Here is a 22,777-nt window from a genome sequence, read left to right as displayed (position 1 = left end):
CCCTCCCTCATAGCTTTATCCTGCAGATAAGAAAGTAACACCATGTAATATAACACTGTGAAACTTACAGCATTTTATTTGCATAAAATTGCCTTTCATAAAAACCCTATGATGTGTAAAATTTCATCTAATTTTACAAATGATGAAACTGAGATTTAGAATGGTTAATTACTAATAATAATAGCAGTTAAGTTTTGCAGGGCATTTTTGAGTACCACTGTTCTCATATTAATGTTTCAGCAACTTTATGGGGCAAAAACTATCATCCCTCTTTCTTTATATGAGGAACCTGAGGCACAAGAGTTGTCCAGACCACATAGCTAACTACAAAGCCTCAATCTGAGCTCAGACAGACAGGCTCAAGAACACAGATTCATACCTATGATGCTAATCCAGGTAGCACAACAACTGAGCAGGACCTGCAACTCAAGCCATTGATTCTAATTCCATGGAATGAAATAATTCATTGCATAAGAAAATTTAGTTTGTTCTCAATCTTTTTCCCAATTCATATAGCTTTGATGCATTTGTTTACCTAATAAATAGGTATTGAGAAAGAGTCCTGACCTGAAGGATTCTACAGAGAAGCTGAATATCTACTGAAGGGATATACAACACAAACACGGGAAAAGGTAAATTAAAATGCAGGCCAACCACAGAAGAGATGCCATCTTTCATTCATACACCTCTTTCATTCAGCACACCTGTCTTCTCTGTGCATCTTTAAAACACTCACTCTATTCCTGGCACTATATTGGAAAGTGGTAAAACAAAACAAATTGTACATATTCCCTGCACGCAAGGAATTTACATTTTACTAGGGGACCCCCCCCCCCCCACACACACACATTAGTTACAAGGCAACATAATAATGGAATCATGCACAAATTCCAAGGGCTCAAGAACAGAAATAAATCATTCACATGCAACTAAATGCAAATGAAAAGAATTTTAACTGATTATAGTCAAATAAATGCTAACTAATGAAAATTCCATACCATTTTTCACTTGTGATAACACAAGCACTTTTGGTTTTCTGCAAAGGGCTAGATAGCAAGTATATGGCTTTGTGGGCCATACGGTCTCTGTTGCAACTGCTCAGCTCTGCTATCGCAGCACAAAAGGAGCCATAGACAATTTGTAAATGGATGAACTTGGCTCTGTTCCAATAAAATTTTACTTCTGGCCACTGAAATTTGAATTTCATATAATTTTCACTTCTTCTTTTGATTTTCTTCAACGATCTAAAAATGTAAACACCATCCTTAGCTCACAGGTGGTATAAAAATAGGCAGTAGGCCAAATTTGACTTGTGGGTTCTATTTGCTGATCCCTGTCATAGAGAATGAATCACATACAAAGACACTAGGCATGAAAGGATAAAAAGAATTCCAGTTTGCTTTGGAAGTTTAGAGTGGCGTAGGGCCCTGGCCATCACATTTGTTGGGAAAGTACAATGGGAGCCTGGCAGTTGCTGTATAAGGAAGAAGCTGTGTCGCTATCAGAGGAGAGGTCCCGTTCTCAGGTGTGCCAGCCCTAGGGAGGGCAGGAAAAGAAGGTGTGGAGTTTCCGCTGGGGGAGTGGGGTTGTCCCAACCAACCATGCCATGGCTGGTCATCTGGATGTGCCCTTGGACAACGTATTGTATTATGTGTTCAAAGGGAAGAGATGTTGCCCTCATAGAAACTGGAAGATCACATTTTAAAACAGTGGACCCTTGAACAATTCAGGGGTTAGGGGCACCAACCAGCATGCCCTGTAACTTTAGAGTTGGCTCTCTGTCTATGTGGTTCCTCCATATCCACGTTCTGCATCCTTGGATTCAACCAACTACAGATGGGATCGTGTAGGACTGTAGTATTTATTGAAAAAAAGCTGTGCGTAAGTGGACCCATACAATTCAAACCCATGTTGTGCAAGGGTCAACTGTATTCTACTGAATGTGATTCATACATGTTAAAGCAGAGAGAAAATAAAAGCAAAAGGTGTAGTGAGAATCCTTTAAATATTCCATCTGACCAAGGAGAGTTGTCTGCTATAAAATAAGTTAGAAGGGGGACTAGGGATCAAATATCAGTTGTTGCCTCCAAAAAGAGAAACTGTTCAGAAAGAGAGGTCAGCCAGGTTCAGTCTGTCAGGAGACAAGAGAGCGACTGGCTCCATGTGCAATATTAACTAGAATTTTTGGAGGTAGTCCAGCAGATCATTCCAAAACAACCAGCATTCTGTGAACAGATCCCTGTGACCTCTGCCCCACTGTTCACAGGAGCAACAGGACCAGCTGCCTCTGCTGTTACTCCATCCACAGTCCCAAGATCTGCACGCGGAGAAATACGACTTCAGTTGGACAGAAAGGGCACTCATCACTTGCACAAGACAAAAGACACCAATGGAAATTTTTTGCATTCATCTTGTTCCCTGGGTTTTGCTGTGACCTCCTTAAAAGAAATTTTTTAAGTGATAGGGTTAGAAGGATGAGGGAAAAAATGGCCCCATTGGTCTCCATATCTTGCCTCTGAAATTTGATCACTGCATAAAATTTGAGGTTTATAAGTCAGCAGAACAGGGGAGGAAATTGTTCCAACTCTGACTGAAACTGTGACTGGGCAGTCTCTTTATGTATGTATTATGTATGTGTGTGTGTGTATATATATATATAGTAAAAGGGAAATTAAAATACAGGCCACCCGCAGAAGACATGCCCTCTTTCATTCGCACACTGTTCGGCACATGTGTCCTCCCTGTGTATTTTTAAACCACTCACTCTATTCCTGTATATATATATTTGGTCCTATATATCCCTTACCTTGTGGTGCTAATCCAAGCAAAGATATACTACCAAAGCTAAGTCTTTAATGCTCCCAGAACATCACAGAGACATAGAAAATTAATAAGAACCATATAATTTGTATCTGTATGGTTTTTCCCAGCATGCAAAGGGTTTTCACAGGCTAGTTATCTTCAAGCTGGTAGGAAGACAAATCAAAATTAAAACCAAGATCTTCTCATTTCTATTCAAAACGTATTCTGCTTTTTCTTTTTTTTTTTTTCTTTTGCATTATATAGCTAATGTTCAAAAATCAGTGAGGACTCCATACTATTAATTCACATTGAGGTTGTTCTAAAGATTTTTCCAGGGCTTTTCAAAAGAGAAGCAGCAGAAATTCAGAAAAAAAGAATTGGTTCTTAATTGATTATTAATAATCCTTATCTCTGAGGCTATTTTCTTTTGTGTAATTTTTCTTAGTTTCCAGTGTTTTCTTTTAAATGTTTTTTGCTTATGTAATTAAAGAAAAAATCATGAATTTTTTAAATTAAAAATATTCATGGAAAAATAAAGAAGTGTCATTCAATAGTTAACACACGACCGTGCAACATGGATGAATAGTTCTCAGCTCAGAGACACTAGGAGAAATATTCAACTTTTACATGATATAGTTTTTTATAAATTTATTTATTTATTATTTATATTTGGCTGTGTTGGGTCTTCGTTGCTGCACGGGCTTTCTCTAGTTGCGGCGAGGGGGGCTACTCTTCGTTGGCGGTGCGCGGGCTTCTCATTGCGGTGGCTTCTCTCGTTGCAGAGCATGGGCTCTAGGCACACGGGCTTCAGTAGTTGTGGCACACGGGCTCAGTAGTTGTGGCTCACGGGTTCTAGAGCACAGGCTCAGTAGTTGTGGTGCACGGGCTTAGTTGCTCCACGGCATGTGGGATCTTCCCGGACCAGGGCTTGAGCCCGTGTCCCCTGCACTGGCAGGTGGATTCTTAACCACTGCGGCACCAGGGAAGTCCCTATAGTTTTTTTCTAAGTGAAAAGAGTCACACCTGCTCTTATCCATCCTCTCTTTTTATGGAAGGATTATCAATATGTGTGACCATTTTGTAAGCCAGTTTGGGGTATTTCTAATTGTTAGGTATTATTATTCAGTTTCTTAAAGCACAGTATCCTTGCTTCTCTAGAACTTTCTTAGTGTCAGCATACCCTGAGTTCCCTCAGAGGTTGAGTCATGAGCTATTTCTCTGGGTGTTTTCTCAACCCTATAGGGCCCAAGTTTTCATGGGAGTTTTGTGTTTTCTTATTCAAGGCCTTCATTTAAAAAATCCCCAATGAATTACAGGTAATGCAATAAAATTCATGTTGACTAATTAGTAGAATGCTAGTATGAATTAGAGAATGATTCTATGTTACAAAACATCATTTTAAAATATAGTATTTCAGGGAAGTTCATTGTTTTACCTGAACGAGTTGTATCTCATTTAATAGATTTGCTTCAAAGACCAGTCAATGATGTTTCTAATCAACTTTTCAAATTCAAATGGGGTCTGTTAGCAACTTAAACAATCCCCACAAATTCCAATTTGTTTAATTTTCTTTCCTTGAAATCCTTTATATAAAGATAATGAAATGCTAAATTCCAACAGATGTACAAATCTAAATGAGAGTGCAACTTGAATTTGCTGTCATTGTTAATGAGATATCTGATGGAAGGCATAAGGATATATTGAGACCATTACAGTGCCTGCACATAATAAGTGCTCAATAAATATCTGTCAGGTGAGTACAGGAGTTATTATAATTCCCAGCATTGCATTAAGGAAGCAGTGGATATGTGGAGGGACTACCAGCTGCGTTTTCCATTTTTCTTATTGTCCTCTTCAACTGTTATAGCAGATAAGCTTTTAATCTTATTGCTGTGCTAACACTTATATTACCCATGAACACACAATAACCTGGGTTCAGGATAATTACTTACATCACTTTATAGATTAGGACATTGTCAGAGACCAGATGACTCTCCCCAAGACATGTGGTGAGAAAATAGCAAAAGTGAAGATGCTACTTAGCTCCTCTGAGAGCCATAGCCAATGCTTTCTCCTCCCTGTGTGGCTTTCTTCTTATTCTTTAATGGAATGCTGGGAAGATGTGTGAGTGAGAGGATCTGATTTTGGAAGATGTGCCACAAAATTCAAATCCTTAACTATCATAACGTTTAAATAAACTATGTTCATCAAGCTGCAAGCTCTTTGGATCAGAGCAATTACTACGTTCAGTCACTTACTAATCATGATGATGAATATATTTTTTAGATGTATTTATTTTCTATGTCCGCTTATATGTAACAAATGTGGAGTCAAATTGTATTTATGATGGAAACAATAAAAATTCTCCCATCCATTCTGGCCTTGAGTGTTTCCAAAGCTTTCCACATCCATTATCACGTTTGATCCTCTTCATAGCCCTCTGGAGTAGCTAGAGGTAATATAATTGCTGCTGGAAATGAAGACAATATTCAGATGGAACGTTTCAACCAATTTGCTGGTGCAATCTTCTATTTCTGTGATGCAGATGTGGAAATGGAAAACAAACAAAAAGGCAGATGGAATGCTAAAAAATAGCATGTGATCAGAAATGTTGTTCACTGCTTCTTTCAGTAAACCACAGAAAGATAACAAAGGCTACTGCGCCCAGTACAGAGGGGAGGTGTGTAATGCTGTCCTGGCAAAAGATGCTCTTGTTTTCTTCAACAACTCCTACGCAGACCCTGAGGAGGCCCAAGAACTACTGGTCCACACTGCCTGGAATGAACTGAAAGCAGTGAGCCCATTCTGCCGGCCGGCTGCTGAAGCTTTACTGTGTAACCACATCTTCCAAGAATGTAACCCTGGGGTGGCACCTACTCCTACACCCATTTGCAGGTAAAATTTACAAAATAAATAAATGGGGAAATTCTGTTTGTCTGTCTGCCAACAGGAAAAGTTTTCAAAAGAGGAAGTTGTTATGTGTAAGAGTAAAGGCAAAAGCTGGCTTTTGTCCAAAATATAAGGTAATTAATTGGACAAAATTCCTACCATGTGAATTACTGGTGATACCCTATTATACAAGGGCTCTAAGTTAGAAAATGCCATAAAAGGTATAATATTCTATTACATTTGTTATTGTTCACATTATTATCATATTCATAAACATCCCTGCTTTCTAGGAAGTAAAAAACAAAATCCCAAACTAATATGGACCTCATTAGTAAGCCAAGATAGAGAAAATAAAGACTACATATCAAGTATTTCAGCATTATTTGCCAATAAATATGAGATCTTGGTGAGCATGTCAGAATATTAAAATACATTCCACCCAATATTCTAATTCAAGTACTGACACTCTTGTGTCATGGGGGGGTGGAAGGAGTAGAAACAGTTTTAAAACAGATATTTCTTTAAAACCCCCTACTCTTTAAACACTGAAATTTATAAACCGACTTTCAATAGAATTATCTTTGCCTTTATTTACTTCTTGTGTAGAAAAGACAGGAATCAATGTAGCTTTTGAGCTAAATGGAACAAAGTTCAAATACTGTTTTGTACTGCTTTCTAGATGCACTGACATATGACCTCAGCTAAACTTCAGTTTCCTCGTCTGCAATAGAGCTGAGAGGATTAAAGGATAAATTGTACCCAGGGTATATATTAGAAACTGGATGGATACTGTTTGCTTTTCAAGAAAACACATGAAGACTACCAACACAGCACATTTCCAACTGTTTTGATAAAACCAGGAACTATTTAAATATTGAAATAGTTTTAAGGCATTCTATTTAGTATAAAAGGACTACAGAGGTCATTAAAATAGAGTGCTCCATTCTTCAACTTACTGCAGATTTTGAGGGTTTGGAGACATTTTAAGACTAATATAGGGACTTCCCTGGCAGTCCAGTGGTTAAGACTTTGCCTTCCAACGCAGGGGGTGCGGGTTCGATCCCTGGTCAGGGAGCTAAGATCCCACATGCCTCGCGGCCAAAAAACCAGAACATAAAACACAAGCAACATTGTAACAAATCCAATAAAAACTTTAAAAATGGTCCACATCAAAAAAAATATTTTAAAAAATTACTTAAGACTAATATAATTTGTTGTTTCTTCACTTAAGATTATATTTTCATCAGACATGACATCTAAGTATCTTTTGAGGAACAATGAGAATTAAAATTGAATTGTATCTTCATATGCTAGCACAAAATAAATTTATTGAGTAATTTCCCAACATTTATGCCCTAGATCAGTTTACATGCATAGGCCACAGATGTTCTTTCTCAAGATTGAAAATAATTTAACTTTTTTGTTTTTTTAGAAAAAATCCCATTCACTGAGATTTCAAATTTATTAGAATAGCATAGTTAATTAACTCTTAAATCTGTGAGCCATTTGTAGTGTACTTAAATTTTTTTCTTAATTCCACCTGTTATTTAAACAAGTATTTTTTTTAATTAATTTATTTATTTATTTATTTTTGGCTGCATTGGGTCTTCATTGCTGCGCGCAGGCTTTCTCTAGTTGTGGCGAGCGGGGGCTACTCTTCGTTGTGGTGCGCAGGCTTCTCATTGCGGTGGCTTCTCTTGTTGTGAAGCATGGGCTCTAGGCATGCAGGCTTCAGTAGTTGTGGCATGCGGGCTCAGTAGTTGTGGCACACGGGCTTAGTTGCTCCGCAGCATGTGGGATCTTGCTCGACCAGGGCTCGAACCTGTGTCCCCTGCATTGGCAGACAGATTCTTAACCACTGCGTCACCAGGGAAGTCCCTGAGTATTTTTTTTAATCTGAAAATTGTTTCTACTTTTTTAATCCTTGTAAACAATTTATTCACATTGGGGTTGAAAAATATAGTCTAGAAATTTTCACATTTTTATACTTCATTAAGGTTTTCTTTTTTCTTATGTATAATCAATAATTGTTTTAAAAATTAGACATTTAAAAAGACTTGGGAGTAGATTTCTTTTCATTATTTTCTTTCCTATAAGTAATATAAAAAGAATGGGTAATATGACTTCATTATCAGACTTATGTCCTTTTTATTTTAAGAATGTTTTCTTATAGTATATCTCTGAGTATTTTTCTATTTTTTTATGTGCTCTAGTTTCTTGTTGGGAAACATTGTTATTTGTACTTTGAATTTCTTGCTTGCTTCTCCCTCTCAGTTATCTCCTTACTCACTATTTTCATCTTCCTTTCTGCATTCAGTTAGAACTTCTAAAGTTTTCCCGTTATTTGTTCAATATCTTGCCGTGCCATTTCTTTCTCAATGAAGATTTCACTTGTTTCAGTGAAACAAAGTTGTTTTCACTTCTTTGTGGCCTTTATTTTCTTCAGTCACTACCATGTTTAACTTAACCTAGTTTTCACTCTATTTTGCATTTCATCTTGATTTTTTTTCCCCCGTGAATAACTCTTCTGTAGAGGCCATGCTTCAGTGCATGTCAATGAAAACAAAACAATTTTTTAAATTCTCTAACGTGTCTTTCCATGTATAATAAAAAATAATTTTCCCAGGTATTTGCTTTCTCCACATAATGTGGGCTAAAAAGTTCTTTCATATGTCCCGTATTGCTTTTGCACAGTTTAACTGTAACATCTGAATGCAGAAAGATTTGCTTATATGACCCAAGGATGGTACCAGGCATAAGAAGAAGCAAGCCAAGCAATGTTTCTCCAGTTCTTCAGCGTCTCAGAAGCCTGAAAGCCCCATTGTTCCCTCTTCCTTTGCAGACATATTAAGAATCTACATTCCATTGCTGTACTCATGACTCCCATTATATCCCATCACATTAGTATGCACAGCCCTTTCATTCTGCACATGCTCAGTTGGTCCATATTGGCAAGTGGTTGCCTGGGAAAGCAGGAGTGTAGGCATGAGTAGTAAAAAATATATATACATGTATATATAACTACACATACACACGAATGTACACACACAAAATTTCCTCCTCTTTTATACTTCATATATTTAATGAATGACATTACTATTATTATCCTTAATTTCTTTGATTATCTTTAATTTCCTCTTATTATGAATCCCAAATATCTTAATTTGGAACTAACTTGATTTTTCCTATGTAGTCTATCCTATTTCCTATAAGATAAGCTTGAACAAATATTAATCCACAAAATTCTAATTAGTCCAACTAGTCTACCTAATCTTTCTTCAGCCTTTTCACTCAGTACAACATAGAGATGAACATTGCAGCTTCATATTCACACAGACCTTACTCTAGCTTTCTCAGATGAAAGCACACACAGCAATGGGATAGGACTCAGCTTCTCCAAGGGTAGGGCTGGGTAAGGACTCCCAAGCCCTCCTATAACCTTTCAGGAAGGTGATGCTATTCTGTTTTAGGGAACAAAGCACACAGAGACACGGACTGTGTTCCTCAGGCCCTGCCCATTAGCCCTGAGATTACAGAAAAACCTCCCAGGCTGGAAACTGCTTGACAATGATCTTTTAAAGCTCTGCGTACCTTGTTTCTGTACCTTTGTAGTTACTTTAATATGAAGTTAAGAGAAAACATATCTGGGATTCCTAATCCATTACCTTTTGAACTTGAAAGTTCTTTTCCCCAGTAGCATTAGTGATGTTTTAAAAACAAAACAAGACAGCATTTCATCACATGGGATAATATGCTATATATTTCATAACTTCTCACATTATTTACAATAAAAGGATTTTTACAAAAACACTTTTGCAAGAACAAACAGTGTACTATGATGATGTTTTGAAAATATGGGATTTAGGCTCCGCCACCAATTTGGCTTCAACGTGCTATGATTCATCAAATTTTGTTCTCCCTAAATTATTTTAGAGAATACTGCCTGGCAGTAAAGGAGCTCTTCTGTGCACAAGAATGGCTAGCGGTGGAAGAAGAGACCCCCAGGGGACTCCACAGATCTGGGATACATCTGCTCTCCATGCCGGACTGCAACAAACTCCCCAGCATGCACTGGGACCCCATGGCCTGTACCAGACTGCCATATTTAGGTAACAGAGTTCTCTCGAGACTTTGGAGGTTCAGAGAAATTTACTATTTTGAGGAAACTGAGGTGTGAATTTAAATCTCCTAATATTCCTAGGCATTTCCAATTTTTTTGAGTTCTGCCTTCCTTCCATACCTAATAACAGAATCCTATTGCTATCCTAATTGCACCGATTAGCATAAGGATTTATTCCATTTGTTCTAAAAGAAATTAAAGAGCACTTTTCACTGCTGCTTGAGATCTTACCTTACTTCATAAGCAGATCTTATGAGAGCTCATAACATTTCATGGAATGTGCAGAGAAATGGCCAAGAAACAGTTCATATTTTGTCAGAGGAGTGGAATAAAGGCATAAAGTCCTCTTTCTTAGCCAAGGAAGCGGATTTTTCAGCATGCAAAAATAAGCCATATGTTTGCAAATGCTGATCTCACAAAACAAAGCTGAATGGCTGCATGTTGCTTTAATGAACTTCATTTGTAAGGAACTATGTGGTGAGCCCTAACAGCTGTTTTAATTTCAAAGATGCAATCCTTTCGCATTCGAATGCGAAGAATGTTTTCCCATTGTATATTAAAAAGCTGAAAGAGAACTTGCATTTCTTAGCACTCTCTCACAGAACACAGGAGCTATCTGGATGTTCACTTAAAACAAATTTTTATCCTTTCCCCTTCAGATTATAAAAAAGAAAATCTAACAAGTAAGTAATTTTGTTTGTGCCCTCGAAACGTTATGTGTATGTAACTGGATTCATGCATGCGTATTTACACCCATATTTCATGATGTCCAGAACGGGATGTACGGTCCCTCTCAAAGTCTTTTCACTATACTCACCCAGGGTAGAATATGAAGGAAGATCATTGGAGATCCCAGTTTATAGCTTCTAATTAGGCCATGGAGAGCACCATATTTAGTGAATGATACAAATCCCATCTCCTACCTCAAGGTTACTAAGTTGCTTTATCCCTTCTATGGCTATAAAATAAGCCAATTTAAAATATCACCTTTTGATTTTGCATTCATGATTTTTGTATCATCCAATAGTATAAAGTTTACAGGGTCAAATCAAATGGTTTTAAAAGGGTCATCTCAAAATCTCTAGGAAAGAATTCAAGAAGGTTGCTTGAAAAGAGGTGTCCTAGAAACTAACGTGTATCAGATGGTACGTTAAGCCTACCAGAATGCAGAAATCTTCAGAATGAAATTAGAAATTTTTTTCATGTAGACTAACTTCCTTTGATTTTCATGTTCAAGGCTCAAATCATATTCATTTCTTGGGCTATATATTCCAGGCCTAATTGTTTCTGCACTTGGCTTAATGCCAGGACTTGATTTTACCAGCTTACTTAAAGGACTAAGACTTAAAATATTGAAAGAAAGAATGCTACTGGTCACAACTGAATCACTCAGAGCTGGGAAACAAGAACAGCTTTGGAAAACCCTAAAAATTATTATTATTCTGGAAACCTGTCAAATTGTCATTCCCAACTTGAAAGAATGAAAAAGAAATGTTTCAATTCTTTGTCACAGAAGCAACCAAAGTTAACTTTGATTGGACTTTTAATTGATGACTGTGATGTTTGTTATCCTTTGATTGTTTACTCATTCATCCATTCAAGCGTTCATTGAGGGTTTACTGTATGAAAGGGGCTGACCTTCAATCCTAGATTAGACAGAAATAAGACACACAAAAGCATCCAGATTTCTGCCTTCTACACTGATTATAAGGACTTGCGAGCAGCATAGATTAGCTAAATCATTTTATGAAATCTTTGTTATATGTAAGAAAATGAACTCCAGATGTCATAAACTGATCGTTTCATCTGACCATATGGGGAGGAATGTCTAAAAATATGTTCCCTGAGTTAAATACAATTATCAAAGAAATTGGCTTTAGCTCTTCAGGTAGGTCAATCGTTGAACAGAGAAGTCATCCTTATTAGGTAGACTGTCTCATATTCTGTGGGAGTGTGTAAAGCCCTCAAATATTTCTTGGAGAGTCTCTTGAATTCTGAGTAAACTCTAAAGGATATTACCAGTTCACTTTGAAGGGTGATGGAAGATTTTTTTTAATCATTAGTTTATCTTTTGGATATTTCCTTCTTGCTTCCCTTCTCCCTGTCTTTTAATGATTGCTCCTACTTTCATATTAGCATTAAGTTTAGCTCTCCAATTTAAGCCCCCCTCCCCACTCATCTTGGATTGATTTTTTAAATCTTCGAATGACTTAGTTCACAGAAAGTCAGAGCAGCTTTCAAACCATCACAGCGGAGCCTGGGAAGTCTGTTACATCCACCACTGCTGTGATGCTTGATGAGAAATGCTGTCATTGGTCCTGCACGAATGTTTTACTGCTGTGCTAATATTCTTCTAGTTACAGGTGCCTGCTCGAGTCACAGGGGTGACCAAACTTGGTCTCCACAGGCTTCAAAACCACTTGCTTAGCCACTGGTGCTCAGGGCATAATCACTGCTTCCATGCCTAGACTAAGAAGTCATACGTAGGCATCCCTTATAATCTCTGCTTTTACAAGTGTCCTATTTCAAATGGCTTCAGGCATCCACTGCAATGAAAGTTTTCCTTTGACTCTGTGATGTGCTATAATAATATAGTTCCTTCTATGAAATCATTTTTTTACTATATTGCAGTCAATTTCTAATATTTCATTTAGGATCTTTTAAAGCTATGCTCTATAATCTGCACTTTTCTTTTGTGCTAACACTGTCAGGTTGTGATATTACTATTATAATAACTTGCTAAAACAATCTGAAAGATTTTTCTCTTACTGGAATATATTATAAAACTGTGAAAATTGTATCTCTTCCAAGACTGAAAGACTGTAACCATAATTCTATAATGACTTAAATTTCCTGGCTATGGCTAGTTTCAGATTTTCTAATTCTTCAAATTTGGTAATTAATGTGCTCCTACCATTTTCCTTAAGATTTAAAAAATGTAACTCCATAGTTATATATTATTTCATTTTTATTGGCCTTTGAGTCTATTGTTAAAATGACTTTGTCATTCCTAATTTTGTATGTTTGTGCCTTTCTTTTCATTTTAAAATTAAAATGTCACTGATTAGACTACTTTGTAAATATTTATAAGACAAACTATTGACCTATTTTTAAATTCTATCATTTGTGTTATGTGTATTCTAACTTATTAATTTCTGCTTGTACATGGCTGTCACTATATCGCCTGTTTTCCTTTGTCTTCTGTAGATTTTGTTTCTTTTCCAAAGTCTTAAATTAAATATCTAGTTCATTCACTTCATTCTTTTTATCTAATGGAAGAAGATAATGCTATGAGTTTATCACTGAACACATCTTTGGCCAAATCTCATCAACACTGTTAGGAAGTTATTTTGTCATCTGTAACTATGGCTACTTTCTACTCTTTGATTGAAAGGTTATTAAAATGTTTCTTTTTTTAATGCCTTATTGGATTTTATTTAATCTATTATTAATTGCATTTTGATCAAAGAATAGATCTGCATAATTTCTTCTTTTGAAATTTACTGAGATTCATCTTTGTGACCTGACAGAAAAGACCGTGTCTGTCACTATCCCACAAATATTTGAAAATAAGGTTTATTCTGTCTTTTTAGGGTACAAAGTTCATTCTTCACTATTAAGACATTCTTGTTGATTATATTATTAAAATATTCTGTATCCATGTTTTTGTCTTTACTCAGTCAACTAAAAGGATTTAAAATATAATTCATAATGTTGTTTTAATAGATATACAATGGACGTTGCACCCTACAAACAGAGGGACATTAGTATGACATCTTTTGGTTTCCAGCGGTAATACAGATTTTAACTTATTTGTATATTGCATTGACCTTTTTAATAGGAATTTGACAGGAGTTCAATTGTTAGATGAACTAACTTTCTCATTTCTGTCCTACTATTTCCATTTTCCATGTTCTTCCATTTAATTCTGTTTGTAAATCAACAATACATATGTATAAAACCTCAGCTTTAGACAATCCTGACTTCAATTTCATAAAAATATTTTATTTAATAACTTAACAATGTCCATGATTGTTGTCAGGTCATTAAAACTATGATGAGTGTAAAGACACTAGCCCAGGATTTGCATTTGTCTTGGAAAAAGTATTTCCTTTCTCTGAGTCTCATCTTTAAAATTCTGTGATTCTGTAAGCTGGATTTACTTACAACTAGACTTCACTGGATTCTTACAATTGCGCTGTATAGATATATAACCAGGGAGAACCTGACACATTAAAACATAGTCTTAAATTTAGTTTCCTGACTGCCTGAATACAAAAGTTGCTGCTTAAAAGTTTAAGAATAAGTGAAAATCTGTTGTTGACTTACAGCATTCCCACCAATGACGTCCTCAAAGCCGAGTGTGGACATTCCAAATGTGCCTTCCTCCTCCTCGTCCTCCTTCTCTGTCTCACCTACATACTCCATGACTGTAATAATCTCCATCATGTCCAGCTTTGCCATATTCGTGCTTCTTACCATAACCACTCTTTATTGCTGCCGAAGACGAAAACAATGGAAAAATAAGAAAAGGTGAGATTCTAGTTTAAGTGAATCACGTGTAGTAACATTTTTAAAACCTTTACGTATTTGGTATTGAAGCTGGAGATGGGAGGAGGGGTATATATAACACTGCCACTTCCTTTATGACAGCCATTGCCTTGCTTTAACGGTAAGCAGCCCCACCGTGATCTTTAAAAATGTCAATGACTTGTTGCATAGGATCACATGTCCTAAGGTTAGTTTTTCACAGCAGATAGAATCTAAACCACAATTTGGAAGAATATGGCCGTTCCTGCTCCCTATCAGCCCCCTCAGCCCCACTGCCACTACCAGATTGGATACGGACAAAATTCCTGAAAAAAAGAATGTACCTTTAGTCTCCAAACCAAATTCTTCGTTGCTCTAAAACGGAAGGATCTTTGGTGAACTTAGTATAATTTGTTTCCTCCTAAACACCATGTCTCTTTAGAACCTAAGTCTGAGTGCAAAGCTCTCACCTGGTCCTCAGCTCATTATTGATCTTACCTGTCTTACCTGCAGAGAATCAGCGGCTGTAACCCTCACTACTCTTCCTTCTGAGCTCTTGCTAGACAGACTTCATCCCAACCCCATGTACCAGAGGATGCCACTTCTTTTGAATCCCAAATTGCTCAGCCTGGAGTATCCCAGGAATAACATTGAATATGTGAGAGATATCGGAGAGGGAGCATTTGGAAGGGTCTTTCAAGCAAGGTAAAGTTGCCCACATTAAAAAAAAAACCTACCAACTGAAATACATTGTGTGTGAAAAGTTACCAGACATTAACTTGATTCTATGTAATATGTATAATAGTTATTATCAAATTAGTTCATTCTTCACATCATTCACCTTATTTTTATTGAGTACTGTACTTTGAATCTTGATACTTTTCCCCCTCTGCTAGAAAATAGGGTTGTGTATATGGAGAGAATCTTTATAAAGTGTTCCGATGATAAGCAATTAGCAAAGTTTAATCATATTTTCTTTTCAGAAGAGAATTTCGTTGTACATTTTAAATAATCATTTCTTACATTGTTTTTAGTAAATATTTCTAAAATCTCTTCCATTTTCAATTGCTATAGTCTCCACTTCACTTAATGTTTACTTTGAAATAGTGTTTCAGTTTAAGAACTCAAAGCCTGACATGTATGGATGCTGAATAGATGTTCACAGAATGGCAAGACAGAAAAAGGAAAAAAAAATTATGCAAAAATGTCAGCCAACAACGAGCTCAAAAAAACGAGTGTGTATTAGGGCCAGTGCTAGCCCAGTTAATGTCTTTGTGTGAGTTGGAATAAAATACCCTCTCTGCACGGATGTAGCTCCACAGACACACAGCTGGGCCACAGAGTGTAGACTTGGTTTTAATCGCCAATTGTTACTTTGGCCTGTTGCTCTTGGGCAGGATACAACTTTACTTCTACTCATAGTGGCCCTGGTATGGAGGTTACATGATTAATGAAAATCTCACACAAATACTTATTGGGAACCAAAAACTATGCAAGGCACCCTTTTAGGCTCTTTGGGGATATAAAGATGAATAAGTCATGGTCCCTGCCTTCTAGGAATTTATATTCTGGTCAGAGATTAAGGGGTTAGGATGGTAATGATAATCCCATTGGACTTGGGCACTTTTGGTTTTCTGTTATTAATAAATAATGCATTTTTCAAACAATCTATGTTGAAAATAACCCCAGTGATTTTTATTCATTGGAGTCAAGGAGTTTTAAGTGTGACCTGCCATTGGCATCTTACTTTGGTTCTGTGGCTCTGGGAAAGGCTGCATGAGTGTGGGATGTGTATAAGCATGGGTAGTTATCATGTGACTATGTGTAATCTTCCTGATCTTTGATTTCTTGCTAAATAAATGTATCTCTCAGGGCTCCAGGCTTACTTCCCTATGAACCTTTCACAATGGTGGCAGTGAAGATGCTCAAAGAAGAAGCCTCAGCAGATATGCAAGCAGACTTTCAGAGGGAGGCAGCCCTCATGGCAGAATTTGATAATCCTAACATTGTGAAACTCTTAGGTATGAAAATATAAGTGAAGAAATGTATTGCATCAGAAAACAGAGGCTTGCCAAGTTTTTTCTCCTTCATACTTCACTTACATTTTTTCTTTCATTCCTTGATCAGAGAGATGCCTCTGTTCCTCCCCATAGAATATATTCTGTACTAGGGAGTAGACTATTTCATTAAATCACCTAAATTCAAAAAACTGAAGTTTTAAAAAACTTCTCAGAGAAATATTTTCTCATTTCATTAATTCTTTTACCAATTTTGTATTTAATTTTTTAATTTTTAGTTGAATTTATATAGTACATATAAATACACAGATTGCTAAAGTCCCTGGAATTAAAAACTAACACCAAAATAAACAAGCCAAGATAATAGTATTCTCGTTTCTCTTCCTTTTTGAACAGACTTCTAACTTTTGCCTGAAAAAAAAAATAGTTAATGATCTATTTGTATGCTGATATGAAATTGTGACCATCTGATCTAATATTTCAAGTTGTCCATTTCCCTCTCAAATACAGCAAGATTTTTAAATTAACAAACGTCTTCCTGGCACTAAATCTAAGACTCTTTATGTTAACATTTTGTTTCTTTCTGGAATGAACATTGTAAATTTACCTAAATGTTTTACTGCAGTAACCTGAATACTTCATCTAAGATCTTGGATTGTTTTTGTGCTCCTTTCCAAATTTCATACAACAGCTTCCTTATCATCCTTCTTCAGAAAGGAAGCAGAAAAACAGAGCAATTGCATTACATACTCAAAGCAAACATCCATTCATAAATTCATTCACCCAACATTTATGGAGTACTTGCTCGCCAGACACACGGTAGGTGTGTGGAATTTAAAGAAGACTTAAGATATAATCTCTAGTTTAAAGGGCTAAAATGTTGGGAAGAAACCTCAGCTAAATGGATGATTATAACAGGCAGGTAGATAGGATGCAGGATTAAGGATAAAGAACGACGGCAGTTAAACCTGATCCTGGAAAGGTCAGGAGCTGAAGCACCCCATGAGGAGTGATAAATCAGTTGAATCTTAAAAGATAAATAGGAGATGTTTACACAAAGAAAGGGGGTCAGAGTTCGACTATGATGCCCTCAACAGAAAACCAAGGCACCACATTTTCTGATCTGGTCATTTGCTTTCGGACAATTTTTTCCAGCGTGTCACTTTGGAAACGCAACCTCTAACAGGAGGCCTTGTTTTGGTTCTAGGCGTGTGTGCGGTGGGGAAGCCGCTGTGCCTGCTCTTTGAATACATGGCCTACGGGGACCTCAATGAGTTCCTCCGCAGCATGTCCCCTCACCCCGGACGCAGCCTCAGTCCCAGCGACCTGACCCGCGGGGCGCAGGCCTCCAGCCCCGGCCCGCCGCCCCTTTCCTGTGCCGAGCAGCTGTGCATCGCCAGGCAGGTGGCCGCCGGCATGGCCTACCTCTCCGAACGCAAGTTTGTTCACCGGGATTTGGCCACCAGGAACTGCCTTGTGGGTGAGAACATGGTGGTGAAAATCGCCGACTTTGGCCTCTCTAGAAACATCTACTCAGCTGACTACTACAAAGCCAACGAAAACGACGCCATCCCCATCCGTTGGATGCCCCCGGAGTCCATCTTCTACAACCGCTATACCACGGAGTCTGACGTGTGGGCCTACGGGGTGGTCCTGTGGGAGATCTTCTCCTACGGCCTGCAGCCCTACTACGGGATGGCCCACGAGGAGGTCATCTACTACGTGCGGGACGGCAACGTCCTTTCCTGCCCAGAGAACTGCCCCCTGGAACTGTACAATCTGATGCGTCTGTGTTGGAGCGAGCTGCCTGCAGACAGGCCCAGTTTCACCAGCATCCACCGAATCCTGGAACGCATGTGCGAGCGGGCAGAGGGGAGTGTGGGTGTCTGAGGTCGAAGATGGGCAGGTAGAACTCTCCAGTCTCCTCTCGGACTCTAGGAGCCAGAGGAGTCCAACACCAGAGGCCCAAGGAGACTCAGATAGGAAATAATAGTAGCAGGCATGGGTACCATGCTGTTTGTTTCTCAAAAAAAAAAAAAAAAAAAGACGGGGCAGAACTCCTGGGGTGGGTGGAAAGTGGGTGATGGGAAAGGCAGGGGAGGAAAAATGTCAGGTAATTGGAGATAACTACTCTTCCTCATGGGGAAAGTTTGTATTACATACTGTACAGGAAAGAATGTCATCCTGTTCAGTTCCTGAATTAGCTGGCAGCAGAGTTAGACTCTGCTGTATTAAATTTTGATACGAAATGCAGTTGAGAGCTCCATTTTTAATAGAGTTCATTCCCGTCCATTAGGAAAGTAGCGTATCTTCCTGTAAGAAGTTTAGCTCAAGCACAGAAAACTACAAAGAAGGAAAAACCATTTATCGTCTCCTCACCCAAAGACGGATGTTGGTTTTTTATTCAATATCTTTCTTGAGTTTAACGCACACTTTTATATTTGTTTGTATTCTGCAGAGTTGCGGCTTACTTTATTGATAGAAGGTTTCCAAGGAATAAAATGATAAATCAGCAAGGCTATATTCTTATTGTGATAAGAAATAAGTTCCCTTTTTCTGTCTTTGTGTTTCTTCTTTAGAAGTTTTTCCTTTGTGTGCACTTGTCATGAATTTAATCTGCTTATTTTATTCCTACATTTTCTTTTCTGAAAAAAATCTTTTGTGGCTAATTAATATACCTTTTTCTTTGAAAGTTTTTTTGGTACTTTTTCTTTGCTCTTATCTTTGTTTCTTCCTTTTTTCAGAACTCAGTTCTTTTTTGGTTATTTAGCTACTTTTTCTTTTTATTTCATCCATACAACAAACACCCTGGCAGAAATAATAACTTTCTAAATAACATTGTGGACTATTACGTATATACCTTTTGCAAAGTATTACCATTTTCTTCTGCACTTGCTTTTGAAGCCACACATTTTAAAGTTGTCATTCATTAATTTTATTGCCACAGTCTATTAAATCTCTTTATAAAACATAGTTTATAATATGGGATTTTACAAGGTGCTCTTGTGGCTCTGAGTTATTTCAAACCTGATGTTTGTGAATTCTGACATTTTTTTCCTTCTAGAAACCAATTTGATAGGCAGTAGAATTAATGTAGGGCTGCTTATCAACTTTCTGCAAGACTATTCACCTATCTTGTTACATCTTATGATTCTTACAAAGAAAAAAAAAACCCTCTGGAAGTCAGATTCTTGGTGCACAAGATTTCTCAGTGATGCCCACACAATATAGCTTTATCTGAGGCCAACATGGATGATATGAGTCTCTCCTGATATAGTATGAACCCAAATTCTCCCAAAAAGCAAATAAACAGGGAAGAGAAAATAGCAGTCTACCCTATATCAGCTTACTTTCATTCAACCTAATTGGTAGTTAGGGCAATGGAGAAATGGTCTGAATTCTTGAAAGTAGATTTTCAACTGCTTCTGGAAGGCTCCACCTAAAATCTCCAAATGCACCTGCGTGCAAAAACTTTTTCATCTTTGCTGGAAAACCTGCCATTTTCTTGTTCATAGTCATTCCAGGCAACCAAGACAAAAACACAGACTTGTCCCTCTCCTTCACCCATGAAAACTCTATCAGTTTACTTTCTAAAATTCTCCTGGACACACCATCTCCCCTTCAGTCTGGCTGCCCATTACTCACACTCTATCACTGCCTGTTGTCTCATCTTTCTACCATTTCATGGCAGAGAAGATTCCATGGGCTACAACAATACGTGCTTACTAACAATTCTGATTTACAAATAAGGAAGCCAGAAGTTAGCACTGAGACCTTGAGAGGTGCCTTAGGTTAAAGTCATGATGGTAAGTCCAAAGTTAAGACAGTCATCCAAAGGGCTAGATGAGGAATAAGGTTGCAGCATGAGTCAAGCAGCCAAGCGGCCAGCAAAGCAGAAAACTTGGAGAGGGCCACCATCAAGTCTGGAAGTTTCCCGTAGTTATCCATGGCATGACACATGTGTGTGTCATATATGCTCTGCAAACGTCAAAGACGTCTTCATTTTCCTCAGCTGACAGAGTTTTATTATAAAAGAAAGACATGGAAGTCCGGCCAATCAGAAAAACTACTCCATAGAAAAGCAGGGTCATGACAGAGTTACTTGGAGGACCTGCCATGGGGCTAGTGCTGCTGGGAACGTGTTGCCCCTCAGAACGGTTTCCATTGCCCTGTTCTACTGTCTGCTGCTTTGAGCTGTGCTCTGCTTCCCTCCCCATTGCTGGATAACTGCCCTTACTTTCCTCTTTCTTCCGCATGCCTTCCACAGCCTCATAGATTCTCTGTGTGTCTTTTAGGCTCTGCTATTTAAGATTTCAAAGCAAAAAGTCAGAGAGACATAGGTAAATACAGTGAGTGAATGAGTACGTGAGCAAGCAAGGAACTGTTATATAGACCATCCAATTTTACTAAATATTTAAAGGAACTGAAAACTAAAATAACAACTAGAAATCCCTTTATAGTAACAATAGTAATAAGAGTAATACCACCAGCTAGGATTTACTGAATGCTTACTCTAAGGCCCATATATATATATATATATATATATATATATATATATATATATTTTTTTTTTTAAGCTGGTAGGAATATTTAATTGGCATTTTGATAACTTGGCGGAGTCTGCTGGCTGTGGACTAGCGTAAGAGTGAAAAAATCCTGGAGGGTACAGATTTAAGGAAACCCCATAACTTTTGTGAGATTTACCTCCAAGAACTTAACCAGGTATCATGTAACAAAGTCCTACATTCCATGGGAAAGAATTTGACAGTCTTGTCTCAGCTAGTGGAAGATAATTACTGCTTAGTCCAGATTCTTCCAGCTTTTATGTCTCACCTAAGGAGAAACATTTCAGTTAAAAGGGGTGAGGACTTCAAGGACATAGATTGGGGATGATATAGCTAGGGAAGCAAGTAAGTGGCAGTGGGGAGAAAGCTATATACAGGAGAAACACTTCTGAAGGTTAAAGGCTCTGATGAAAAAAAAAGTAGACAACATGTAAGAACAGATGGGTAATATAAGCAGAGATATTGAAAGTCTAAAAAAAAAAAAAAAAAAATGCTAGAAATAAAAATACTGTAACAAAAATGAAGGATATTTTTCATGGACTCATCAGTAGAATGGACATAGCTGAGAAAAGAATCAGGGAACTTGAAGATACGTCAGTGGAAATGCCCACAACTGAAATGTAACAAGAAAAAAAAAGAGCCCTGAATATCCAACAACTGTGGGACAATTTCAAAAGGTGTAACATGCACAATTGGAATACCAGAAGGAAACGAATAAGACTAGAAGAAATATTTGAAGCAATATTTGCAAAGAATATTTCAAAATTAATGACAAACACAAAACCACAAATGCAGGAAGTTCATGCAGAACAAACACCAAAATTTCTGTACCTAGGCATATCATATTAAACTGAAGAATACTGAAGACAAAGATAAAATTTTGAAAGTAGCCTGAAGGGGGCCAGGAGGGAATGAGACAACCTACAAGTATGAGAATTACATCGAACTTCTCTATAAAGCACACAAGTGAGAGAGTTGTATATTTTTAAATTGAAGTAAATATATTAACTTAAAACATACAATATCCCTGTGATGTCAGTACTATCATTATGCCCATTTTTTAGGTGAGGAAACAGGCACAGAGAGATTGTGTAACTGGCCTTAAGCACACAGAGCAGCAGAGCCTAGGTTGTGACCAAAAGACGCTGAACTCTCAATCATCATGCTGAGGTGCTTCCGATGATTACAGAGGGAACAACTGAATCACAATGACTCTGTGGAGGTGAGTTATAATTTGCATGTAGTTTCAAAGCATACACCATACCCCTTATACTCCTAATTTCCTATCTCAGTCTTTTCATTGAACAGCAAAAAAGTATATTTTAGCATTGTCAATTTAATCAAAAAATCCAATTGATGGCATGTGTATTTTTTTTTGTTAGCTCTAAATGCATTTTCAAGTTTTGTGAAGATCACTGTCTTATTTCCTTAGTGGTCATCCCAAGGTTCTGTATCTCAGGGACATGGGCCCAGTATTTACCAGTATTGCTTTCCTTTTCAAATACAGATTTTTTTTTCCCATTGTAAAATCATTGTATAAATTCAAAAAGATCAGGAGAGAGACTCACAGGGTCATTGTTACCAAGTGTCAGGACAGGCACCAGTGAAGCACCCACAAGTGATGTTAAATGGTTGAATATCAAACAAGACAAGAGTTCCAGGGCACCAAAAGAACACATTCCCTGGTATCGTGATAGAGCAGAAAAGGAGCACTCCTTCCACTTTGCAGGATATTATAAACCTGTTCTATATCATTAACTATTTTTCTAAAAGTTCAGTTTAATTTCTGAATAATATTCCATTTTATGGAGATATACCATAATTAATTTCTTATTTTTAAAATATTTGAGTTT

The 22,777-nt window shown here is 37.4% G+C and overlaps 1 protein-coding gene across 5 annotated transcripts in view; it reads left to right on the top strand.

Moving 5' to 3' along the window:
* MUSK (muscle associated receptor tyrosine kinase) overlaps positions 1-18,249 on the top strand; it is a 91,146-nt gene extending 72,897 nt beyond the window's left edge. For 2 of the 5 annotated variants that reach the window (XM_061201050.1, XM_061201048.1), the window contains 6 exons: positions 5,434-5,697; positions 9,625-9,800; positions 14,143-14,344; positions 14,855-15,046; positions 16,214-16,362; positions 17,567-18,249. In XM_061201050.1, coding sequence (XP_061057033.1) covers positions 5,434-5,697; positions 9,625-9,800; positions 14,143-14,344; positions 14,855-15,046; positions 16,214-16,362; positions 17,567-18,249 — 1,666 coding nt within the window. Of the gene's footprint in view, positions 1-5,433; positions 5,698-9,624; positions 9,801-10,470; positions 10,495-14,142; positions 14,345-14,854; positions 15,047-16,213; positions 16,363-17,566 lie in introns of all 5 variants that reach the window. The other 3 variants (XM_061201053.1, XM_061201052.1, XM_061201049.1) reach the window with 2 other exon arrangements.
* The last annotated feature ends 4,528 nt before the right edge of the window (positions 18,250-22,777 follow it).

This window comes from Eubalaena glacialis, chromosome 9 (assembly GCF_028564815.1).
Source record: "Eubalaena glacialis isolate mEubGla1 chromosome 9, mEubGla1.1.hap2.+ XY, whole genome shotgun sequence".
Lineage (NCBI taxonomy): Eukaryota > Metazoa > Chordata > Mammalia > Artiodactyla > Balaenidae > Eubalaena > Eubalaena glacialis.
The sequence above is the reverse complement of the archived record's forward strand: the minus strand, read 5'-3'. Positions and strand labels throughout refer to the sequence as shown.